We start from the raw sequence: 12289 nt of genomic DNA, 5'->3' as shown, positions 1-12289 counted from the left end.
ATACTTATGTTGTTTAACATGCAAATCTAAATCCTTGCTAGACTGGCCAATATAAAAGGAGGTTCAGTCCAAACATGGAATTTTATATATTATATTATGTTGTTGTTTTCTTTAAGGCTATTTTTTATTAACATTCCTTTTAGTGTGTTATTATAGGGAAAAACGAGGTTGACATTAAAAGAGTTTAACAATGATTTTATGTTTTCAAAACCACTAAAATAAGGCAAGCTAATTAGTTACCTTATACATATTTTCTATGTATTCATATGTTTAATATAATTTTGCTGTAAAAATATTCATCTTGCAAAAATTGTTATTGTTAAAAGGAAAGTGAATTCCTGAGTTGCACTTTTATGGTGGTCAATCACCTCCTTGTATAGTATAATCTTTTAATTATCATGTCCCTGCTTCTGAATGGTTGAGCCTAATCCTTTGTAAAAACCTCTTAAATATTTATCCTGGTTTGGCAGTTCTACTAATTGTTCAATTGTGTTGGATTCCAGGTGCATATTTTTTCCTTTGTTATCCCCATCTGTCATTTATATAAGCTTTCTTTGTAAACTTATTTTTATATTTCTTCAGTCTGCTAAGTAAAGGACTATAAGTCGAAAGGTCTTGCAGCACTCCATTGTTTCTCTTTTCTTCGTGGATTTTGTATATATACTGAATATTATATATATATATATATATATATATATATATATATATATATATAATATACATATATATTTATATACATATACATATTTATATATACATATATATAATGATATAGATATATACATATATATATGGATATATACACACATATATATTATATGTTAAATGTTATATGTTATATGTTATATGTTATATATTATATGTTATATATTATATATTATGTATTATATATTATATATTATATATTATATATTATATATTATATATTATATATTATATATTATATATTATATATTATATATTATATATTATATATTATATATTATATATTATATATTATATATTATATATTATATATTATATATTATATATTATATATTATATATTATATATTATATATTATATATTATATATTATATATTATATATTATATATCATATATTATATATTATATATTATATATATTATATATCCTGAGGTCTAACTTCTGCATGCACTCAATATCTGTTAGGTTGTGGAACTTTAAGCAAATCTCCAAATGCTTAAAGGTACCGGAGTTAGCAGCTGGACAGGGTTCTATATTGGTTATTTTGTAAATGACCTCACTCAACGTAGCTCTTATGACCTATTAGCATTTCGTTTTTACTGTTGTGGATCATCTGAAGATTTAGATGCACATACGTACATACATACATATATATACGTGCATACATTATATAAATATAAATAAATTTATATATATACATATAGAAATGTATGTATGCATGTATGTGCATCTAACTCTCCAGATGACCTACACCAGTAAAAACGAAATCCTAATAGGTCATTAGAGCTACTTTGAGAGATCATTTACATAAACTACCAATCTAGAACCCCATCCAACTGCTAACTCCAGTATACCTTTAAGCATTTAGAGATTTTGCTTAAGTTACACAACCTAACAGATATTGAGTGCATGCAGAAGTTAGACCTCAGAATGAGCTCTTCTTGCAAAGAAACCAAGGAGCTCAAAAAAAGACGGGAAAAATAACAACGCATAAATACTCATATCAGGTAACTTTACTCGTTGATGAATAGACAGGGTTTTATCAATAGATTGAGTTGTAAATAAATAAACATACAAAAGACAAATATATGGAAAACTATATACATCTGACAATCTTGTCATATGACAGATAAACAAAGGCATACTTAATAGGTAACAAAAAGCGCACTACTGTGAATATTTCTATTCTAGAAGTGCCAGTGACTAGGAATTCAAATAGCCCTGTTTCGCACTAATCTGAGTAAAACCATCAATTTTTTTCTTCAGCGTCAAAGGAACAAATAAACCATCTTTTCGTTCAGGGTCTGCTTAAACCCCATTAGGATTCGTCCTCAGTACCTCAGGCGTAGCTTCCTTTTTTACCGATGTTATCTAATATTCCATTTCCAAAGTTTGATGCTCGAAGGATGTTCTAAACTCCCTCCCGGTAACTTCTAAGAAGCCCTGTGCGAAGTTTGAAAACTGACGTTTTCAGAAGTTTATAATTTTATTTCTAATTATTTTAGATGGCAGCTGTTGACTAATTTGTTTCTGTTTTCATTCATTAATTAATTTGTTTTTCATTTGTTTATTTATCTATTTCAATTTTTTGTTACCCATTACTTGTATATAATTATGCATGTGTATGCCTTTTGAAACTTTTATTATTTTTTTGTAATGAATTAATAGGTAAATTCATTACTTTAATTGATGATTTTCCTCAGATTAGTACGAAATGGGTCCATTTGAATTCCTAGTCACTGGCACTTTTAGAATAGAAATATTCAAAGTAGTGTTTTTTTTCTCACCTTATCCGACAAACCAACGATTCAGTAGTGAAGTATAAGTGTTAGTGGCTTTTACTACTCTGGATCCACTTCTGATAAACAAATTAGTATATATATATATATATATATATATATATATATATATATATATATATATATATATATATATATATATATATATATATATATATATAAATATATATATATATATATATATATATATATATATATATATATATATATATATATATATATACACGAAACAAATTACAATGACTGGATTTTCACAATTGTGGTCTGAAGGAAGGGTGCAGATTTCTAAATCCTTAGCAAAGATTCTGCATTCTTCGAATCGTAGGTTTTCTTTTAGAAGGTAGTTTCGGTGTTGACCGATCTTGCTTTAGGGAGCTAGCCCTATTTCAATCTCTTCACCATAGATACAAATAATGATTATTTTATACATATGAATCCTCTCGGTTCTAGTGGTGCAGAAGATCTCTGTCTGGGTACTTAGAAGTTGCTAAATGGACTCTATATGCAGTGCATAAATATTTCATATGATTGTTATAGAGGGTGGAGATTTTTTTTCATCTCAGCACTTAGCCTTCTCTATACCCTAGATTGTGGCCCTCCTGAATGCAACAATAACTTATTCGCTTCCCTGTTAGGCAAGACCTTAAACAACCCCTTTTCTTGCTTAATATTCTAGACACTGAACTTGAAAAGGCTACGAACGCCATCAACAAGGTCAAAACATTGTCAAAGAATTTCTGGGCCAATAGCCACAAAATTTTAGGTCAGCAGTTCGAGTTGATGACTCACCAATGGCATACAATTCAGCTTGAGGCTCATTACTTGGACGTTTAATTTTTTTACTATAGTATCTGGCATTACTATAAAAAGAGTAATCATGACCATCTCACTCAGATTAATAAATTGTTTTAGGAGTGCTGTAAAACACATTCCTAAATCGTTCACCAAGATGGGAGTAATTAAAAAGAAATCACGTATCCTTCCGCTGTAAGGTGAGAGGACAAGTGCTAGGCCTAAGATTCAAAGCAGTCTTATATAACTTCTCAATCATCTACTGGTGGCTTATAGAAGACCGAATAAAAAGTTAATTCTTACAACAATTATCTTAGTTTCTTATTTACCTTAGAGGTTCCACTCTAAGAAAAAATTTCGACTGAACCTCATGAGCAAGATGTACAAAGAACCTACTGTCACTTCAAAAGTTAGCCTGGACAGAAAACTTTAGTGACTGCGCTCTTCAAATCACAGTAAAGATCTCTAAAAATTTTCCTCAGATAGAGTTATAATCATCAAACCTCTATTCTGGAAGTGAGACTGGTAATGTTAGGTAATGCAATGCTCCAGTTAAATTTGACTCAATTTTTACACAGCGCCATCAGGTTGTAATAACTTGGAATTCATTACTCCTTGATTGTGTTCATTTTCTGAATAAAAATCTAAATGAATAAACGACGTTTGCAAGAAGGCAAAGAAAACGTGTACAGTAATCTTATACCTCAGTACATGTTCCATTTTATGATGCTTCACGATAACGGAATTGTTCAATGAACATGTTCAAAGCACAAATGCAGAGAAGTTCCAGAAGAGTTTAAAACCTTTGAAAACACCAAACCATTCAAAACTTCTCAAATCATTATAACACTATATAATTTATCTTAAACTATGGATCAGGGCTTATACTCACAATATTAAAATAGGACATTTCTTCATGAAAAGTTTCGGACACAACTTTGTACAAAATGGCAGTCACAGTTGATTAGAAATTATGATTTCCTTTTATTAAGTTTATTGAATATTTATCACCTCTCTTGTGAGTTATGCATTTCCGACACTAAAGTGATATTAGAAGCACCTGAAAGACCTGTATCAGTATTGTTTACTCCTGTTTTTTCACTGGAAGTTGTGTTTATTTTCACAAATCCTGGATGCGTTTCACTCGAGACATTTTCAACAAACGGCTGTAGAATATCTTCATTGAATGGAATATCTTTCTCTGCAGCTGTGTTATGTAAATCAGTATCAGGTTCTTCCGAAAAAGTGGAAAGCCTCAACTCTCGTGATTTCGAGTTTTCATTTCTCTTACGATTTTTCTGCTTTCTCTTTCTATTTTTCTCTTTATATTTTTCATCTTCTTTAATATCAGTAATTTCGTCTGTTTCTTCAGGATTCATTGTGTCAGCTTCTTCTTGAGGCATTTGGCCAGGAAAACTTCGACTATTGTGGTTTGATTCTACTTCTGGAACGGGTGATAGTATGGTTGCTTGAACATCATTCTGCTTCTCTAGGCGAGGAGCAGAGGACGATGACTCTTGTACAGCATCGATATTGTCAGTCACATTTACAACTGGGTCTATTACTTCTAGGGATTTGGGCGCCCCAGGTCTTTCTGGTGGGGGAACTGCATGGGAAGCAGCATTATTCATGAAATGATTATAATAAGGTACAGGATAAAAGAAAGGAAAATGACTATGTGCAGGAATCACTGGATAGCCGTTTTGATGGGGTGGATACTGAAAATACTGATTACTATTCACAACAGGTGGTTCTGGGTTGAAAGGTGGATCTAATCCTACATTTCTGGTGACATCATACTTCTCAGTCTGAGGTACTGATTTTGCTGTGTTTGTTTCCGGATAAATTTCTGTAATAGTTCCAGCAGCTGTATTTTCCTGTGTCTCTTTAGAGTTTTTGCCATTCTCAACGTTTTCTTTGGCAGTTTCAGATTTTTTCGTGGTCACTTTTACTTCAGATGACTTGACTTCTTTTGATGCTGAAGGGCTCTTTTCTTCAGCATAGTTGTTTCTGCCAAGCAATAGTTGTGATGACTCAGGTATGATAATGAAAGGTTGTTGTCCTGGCGCTCTGTTGTATCTTTGCCTGTTCAAGAAAGAATTCCTATTTCTCCCTTGATGAAATGGATATCTATTTGGTCTCTTTCGATTCCGTTTTCTTTCACGAGACGCGGCATCAGCTTTGGTACTCTGCTCTTGACTCTTATTCCCATCTCTTTCTCGACTTTCGCTTCTGGTTTTAGATGGTATCTCGCTCTCCTCCTCCTCAGTTATAGCCTCTGGAATTTTGGAGTTGTTTGATGTATGGTCAGCTTTGTCTCCTGTATCATCTTGATCATTGTTACGTGGGGGGTTAACAAGGTGAACACTATCTCGTGGTTCATTTTCTTTGTTTATGCCCATGTAACCTCTAAATGGTTGTTGTTGGGTGGCAGGGTGGTTCAGCTGTAAGCTATAATCAGGATGGGGTGTCATTCCTTCAAAGCTACCATATTTCAAACCAGAATCCGAGCCCAAGGGAAAGCCATCATTATAACTCTGCTGTCTAAAACGGTTCTCGTGGTTGTTTAAGGCATACGGGAGGGGAGAATGTTGTTGGTTAGGCAGAAGTGAACTTTGTGAATTGGAGTGGCCGCTTAATTGGGAATTGAAATTCAAATGCGGAGTATTTTGTTGACCGTGAGTACTTATTAGGCCTTTGTAAAGAGCTGGTGGCATCTGTTGCCCTGCTGAATGCATATTTCCATAGTTTTGCTGGTTCAGGTACGAACTGCTGTGGATGTTCTGCTGACTGGGATTCTGATTCATAGTTGGATGAAACATTTGGTGCTGTTGGTTGTTCAAACCCTGAATTTGTTGGCTCTGAAAATCCTGAGTTGGGCTTTGAAAACCATTTAATGATTGTCCCCCAGAGCTTCCTAAGGGATGCCCACCTGGTAATTCAAATTTTTCTTGTTTTGGAATGTTACTGTAGACCTTGTTTTGTTCACTTGTACTAAATGCAAGTTCTGGATACCTGGTTGACTCTGATGTTTGAGATGCAGGAGATGCTACTGACTCAGAAAAATGAGTTCTGATTGTGGTTGCAATTTCAGAACTTTCAGAGTTCTCTTCACTTGTTAGCTTTTTTCTCTCCAGGAACTTTTTCTCTTTGCTGGCAGAGTTAGCTTTTTCTTTCATTCCTTCTAGCATAAGGCTCTTTGACAAAATAGAGAAATGATCCATAGGATGGAGTCCACGGTAAGGTAAATAATAAGGATCATTTATTCCTCCAGGATAAGGCAAATATGGATTATGTGAATTGGAATGGAGGCTAGAAGTGTGTGTTCTACTGTTGGTGGCATCTTCATGGTTACGTTTTTGCTGTTTATTCTCTCCATTCTTCTTATTACTTCTTTTCTTCTTCTTACCTTTCTTTTTGTTACCTTTCTTCTTGTTTCGTTTTCTTTTCTTGTTTTGCCTGAGGGGCTCAGATCTACCTTTACCATTTTCAACAGAGTCTTTTTCCCCTGTTGCAGGCTTTGGCTCTTCTTTCCCTTCTTCTACTCGAGCTGCCATCTCCTTTTTCTTTTTTGTCCTTGTTTTCTTTCTTTTCTTTGATGTAGTTGGTAATGAATCTCTTTCATCAGGTAGCGAGGAGAGAGTGTGGGAATTTGATTTTTTCATCGTAAGAGCATCAACCAAACTTGTCAGTTGGGAATTCAAAGGTCCTTCAACGTACACAACTGAGGGATGCCCATTTTCCCCAGAATCCAGTGCTTGCCCATCTAAATAAACAACAGACACTTCATCATTAACATCAGAATTGAAGGCAGGATTGTAGTTTGCTTGGTGTCTCTCTGGATTTAAATAAACAACGGGCACTTCATCATCGTGCCCAGCCATGTAGTGCTCAGCTGATGAAGGCATCATGCTCTGAAACATAGGCCCAGGTTGAGATAAGACTTGGCTTGATGTTTGTACAGGAAAGGAGTGAAAATTTGGAGTTATTGCTAGGGTGGTAGTGGTAACGGGAACTGCAGAGTGTGATGAAGGCATTGAATTATGATGATGTAGCTCTCCAGGATAGGAATCACCTAACCTTGAACGTTTTTGAATAGTGTCTGGCATATTAGTCTGAGTGTCTGGTTGTTGAGAGTCAGCGGAGGTTGGTTCTTCATCACCATTGGGCGCTGGTTCTTCATCGCCAGTGGTCACGTGTTCCTTGTCGTGGGTAGTCTTGGACTTGTTGTTTTTCTTTTGTTTCCTTTTCTCCTTTGCAGCCTTTCTGGAAGCCTTCCGCTCCTCCTGAGATTTTTTCTTCTCTTCTTGAATTTTCTCTTTCTCCTTCTCTAGGGCTTCTGAAATTTCCAGAGCACCTAGGTATGCAGAGGTCGGGTTCTTAAAGTACTGATAGTAATCAATTTTCAGCTTTTGGTCGTCTAGTGGAAGCAACCTTCTCCTCTCACCGTTGACAACCTGAAATCGTAACGAGAAATGTAAGGATTTTAAGCCAATTGATTTTGTAATTACTGGGATTTTATGCAGAGTTCCCAGCCCAAGAGAATGACAACATGTCATTTTACTTTGCGTAGAATACCAGGCATTCTTCATATTTAGGAACGTGGCCAAATCTGTTTATCTACAAGGAAGGAAAACAATTGATTGGAGACTAAAGTCCAGGCTTTTGTAACAGAAATATGCTTCTACTACCAAAATCACCCGATTAATTAAAGCCTCTTAGGAGTATTTAAATCTAACCTGAAATAAAATTCTCCCTGGTGCATGGTTAAAAAATTAGCCTCAATTATTGCTTATCTAATTCAGTTCCATAGCCATTGCATATATGTTTGAGCGTAGTACATTAACCCCAATGTCCCTCGGTTATAACTTTGGCACAACCTGCTTTGATTCTGAAGATATAAAACTGTGTACAGTATATGGTAAGAATCTTTTATCAAGTGAAAGGACTTTGGTGCCAAGACTAGTTGGGATAAGGGTGTCAGTCATCCTCTGACCTTTGACATGCTTATATATTTTGAATCTACAGTATTATTTCCAGGTACAAACACCAGTGGCTTCTGCCGTGTATGGACCCCAAGACAGTTGTCATTTAAGAGGTTGCCAATAAAAGCTTCGTGCAGAACGTTAGCGTTTTGTCTGTACCTCTAAATTCAGTTTCTCAACAAAATGATCCTTCCTAATTTTCTCGCGCTTACCTGAATGTCCCGTAAACTCTCAAACTTGCAGACCAACATCTGACGTCTATAACAGGTGTATCGTTCCTCCCAGCACCAATGTATTCCTTTCTTCAAAGCAACGTGTCATCGGAGCTGGCAATTTGTAATCCATCTAGTAAATCATTTGCTTGTTTGGCGTCACATCTGTTTCTATATTTACCTCTTCTTGATATTGTTATTCACCTGAATTTGTCCTTTACAAATTACCCAAGGAATTTTGTCACTCACTGGACCACTCTTGTGCCTCTTTTGGTACATTGTGACCCACAGCATGTTACAAGCTTTAGCAAACTGTGTTTTTTTTTTATATCACGCATAGACTTTTAACCTACACATGATCCTCGCCCTTGAATGCAGGCTTAATGTGGCGTACATAGTGGCCATTTGCCTCATTATAACGGACAAGGTCCAAAGACTTGATCTAGCCTCCCAAGTCGAGAAAGAGGCCAACGAAAGTCAAGAAACTCACCAAGAACAGCTTCTCCTGTGTGGCGTGTTCGTCCATGACCCAGCGAGCTGCCCTCACACCAGACAAGAGGGCGCCATCCACCGTACCAAACCGATCAGTGGACGTGTGTTCTCCGCTGAAGAAGAGAGACTGCGGAAGGTGGCAGTGTTATTTCATTTCCTTGCAACTTTTTGGTAACTAAAGAATTTCTCGATGCAATTCAGAGCTCAAGTATGTTTCAGAGGCGATAATGTTCTGTTATGCATCTCCCAGTTGTGGAAATTCGTAGAGCGTTTCAGAGTTCTTTGGGTCTTTTGTTACTTATCTAATTGCATAGAATGAGTTCCCACGAGCAATTTACAGTACTTTTTTTTATACTACAGTAAGAGCATTTATTTTGTCATTTTATTACTGTCTCTATACCTCTAATAATTTATTTCTAATAATTACGGTCTAATGGGCTGTGAAATAAGGGAGTAACTTATGCAAAGTTGCTAAGTACATTAAACGACAGAACTGACGTGTAAATTAAAAAAAAAACTCTCAACCAGATAAAATAATAAGATAATAAAGCGGTATACTTATCTATCTCGATTTTGCGTTATCTATAAGGTTATCTAGCCAATTACATTCTCATGCAGAGTCTGATTTGGAGAGTGAGATAGTGAGGTACTTTTATTTTCGATATTTACAATTAAAATGTTGGAATTTACTTCGTAAGCCTAATATAGGAAACTGCATTTTCTGAAAATTTCAAATAGATTTGAATCCGCCCACCTTCTGAATCTATTTTCAGAAAATTACGAGCTGGAGTAACCATTCCGACTAAGCTTAGATACTAAGGGCGCAGGCTTATTATTCACTGAGCAAACTCTGACATTGTCTGCTAAAAGTAACCATTTCTACAAACCTTAGCTTTGATACCAAAGGAGCAGGCTTATTATTCAATGAGCTAATTCTTGCATTGCTTGGAAGCTCTCTAAATTATTATAAACCAAATATACAAATTGATGCCTGGTTCAGAGACCACAATTTGAAAGACTGTCCAATAACAGCCGTAGTTTATTATTCGCATAAATTAACGTACTCATAAGAGACTACTTTATGCTATAGCTCTACAAATCATGTGAAGGATTTTTTTTTATTATGGCAAAATATTAACTCAACTATTTAGTAAATGCAAAGTTTGTTGGGAACACAAATAATTACAAATCCCTCCAGTACCGGCACTGATTCATTATCTATCATAAAATAAATCAAGTATGAAGAACATAAACTTTGGGAACTCTCTTCACCGACCAACAAAGTTGAAAAGTTACAGGGAAATGATTCATGGTCAATTAAAAACGTTAAATCCATGATAAACGCCGCTCAGTACTTACTCTTTTTCCTCGGGTGTTGGCTAAGATCGGAGACAAGGCGCTGCGGTCGTTCAAGTGGAAGTTCATAGCGTCCATATTCATGTAGGAATGATAAGATCCTCTCGACCAGTGGCTCTGTCTCCATTTCGATCTGAAGGGATGATGTGTTTTGATGAATGTTTCAGTTACGGGTGAATATTGCATTTTACAGGAATCAAGCAAAGAACAACGGTTGAAAAAAACATTTTTTTTCCAGTGGAAATGTTGCTGGGTGAAAGAGGAAAAAATAGTCTCACTGAAAATGTAACTATGAAATATGAAATTTATTCTGATACTGAAATGGTTCTAATATTTATTGCTGTGAAGACAACCCATTCAATAAAACTTTCCCGTAGCTTTTATGAAGCCTTTCTATAATATACCGAAATTTATACCTATGTATGAAATTACCCTAGGTATACGCTAAGCAAGTTCATTCATTTCCACCTTCCCGTACCATAGTTTTCATTTTAGTGGGTCTTATTCGTTCAGTCCCTCTGATGCCCAAAGGATCCCAGCTGACACCATCACACACTATCATCACGGTAACTTAGGCATACCTTTGCATGAAGTTACTCTGGCTTACTCAGAACGTTAAATGACTGAAGGCATGATAAGACGGTAAGTGCAAAAGACTTTGAAGAGAACTGGAATGTGTATGAAAGGAAAGGTTTAGAATGTAGGAAGGATTTTTTGAGCTAATTCTCCTTTATGGAAGTGAAATGTGGATGCTGAATGCATTGGAAAGAAGTAAGGTGGAAACTGGAAATTGTTTATTCTCAGAGCTGAAACGGTGAGCAGGGTGGGGGCACATAAGAATGGTGAAAACTTCAGTGCAGGTGAAGCAACGGATCATATTGTTTTAAGATGATCTAATCATATGGAAAGAAAGGAGAATTATAGGATGGCAAGATGCATAAGAGTGGTGAAAACGTCAGCGCAGACGAAATGATGGATCCGAGTGTTTGAGATGATTCGATCACATGGGAAGAACGGAGAACGATAGGTCGGTGAAAAAGTACCTGTGGAAGAAGACTGGCAAGGGCACGGTGTACTCCCTCTTCGTCGTCCTCAGGAAGTTGATAAGGTGGGCTATGACCTGCTCCGTGCTCATGTTCTCCATGGCAATGGCCGCGTCCCCGAAAACCTCCATCTCCAGCTGGGTCGGTCGCTCTGGATTGCTCCTTATCGACACAATGTTCGACATCCACTCCTGAAATACATGTATGTAGGTAGATAGAAATGGCCTTTTCTCTATTAGTTTGTGATGGTTTTATGCTTTTGTGGAAACGAAGCTTTACGTTCACTACTAAAATGCGTGGGCTTTGATAGAAATAATTTTTTTAGGACTGCTAATTTTGGTGTCCTATATCTAATCTGTATTTTAGGCTTCGTTTCTAAATGTTGGCCTTTTTGTTAAGAAACGTACCCGTTATAACGCTTGCTTTTACTTCCACTGTTGTGTAAATCTTATTTACATTTTGACTGTTATGTTTTCTTTCATTATGAATAGTTACCCTTTTCTGAGAACCTAATCGGTCCATTTCATACAATTTTTCGAATTTTGCCGTTCTCATTCATTCCAAATTTGTCAGTGAGAAATCTTTAGAGAAGTCGCTGAAAAATGCTCAGTTATGGAGACGAACAAGAAATCTAAAAAATACTGACGTTCCATATTTGTACCTGTACAATTTAAATCCCTGTAGTATTAACACTGGAATTCACCTTGATATTACTCAAATAGTTTATGCAATAAATAAGTAAGTGAATAAATAAATAAGTATAGAAAAAAAGCACACAGACCAATAACAAGAGCATAAATAAATGAATATATGAATAAATAAATTAATTAATATAAAAATAAATAGATAAGTAAATAAAAACAGAAAGAAAGAAAGAAATAACGAAAGAAAGGAAATAACTTAT

At 35.5% G+C, this 12289-nt stretch overlaps 1 protein-coding gene across 1 annotated transcript in view; it reads right to left on the bottom strand.

The window, feature by feature from the left end:
* Nucleotides 1–3988: 3988 nt before the first annotated feature.
* LOC136848176 (uncharacterized) overlaps nucleotides 3989–12289 on the bottom strand; it is a 31996-nt gene continuing 23695 nt past the window's right edge. The window contains exons 13-16 of the mRNA XM_067120471.1: nucleotides 11386–11576; nucleotides 10346–10475; nucleotides 8985–9113; nucleotides 3989–7754 (exon numbers count right to left, since the gene is read on the bottom strand). Of these exons, the coding sequence (XP_066976572.1) occupies nucleotides 4305–7754; nucleotides 8985–9113; nucleotides 10346–10475; nucleotides 11386–11576 (3900 nt within the window). The 3' untranslated portion in view covers nucleotides 3989–4304. The remainder of the gene's footprint in view (nucleotides 7755–8984; nucleotides 9114–10345; nucleotides 10476–11385; nucleotides 11577–12289) is intronic.

This window comes from Macrobrachium rosenbergii, chromosome 18 (assembly GCF_040412425.1).
Source record: "Macrobrachium rosenbergii isolate ZJJX-2024 chromosome 18, ASM4041242v1, whole genome shotgun sequence".
Taxonomy (NCBI): Eukaryota; Metazoa; Arthropoda; class Malacostraca; order Decapoda; family Palaemonidae; genus Macrobrachium; species Macrobrachium rosenbergii.
The sequence above is the reverse complement of the archived record's forward strand: the minus strand, read 5'-3'. Positions and strand labels throughout refer to the sequence as shown.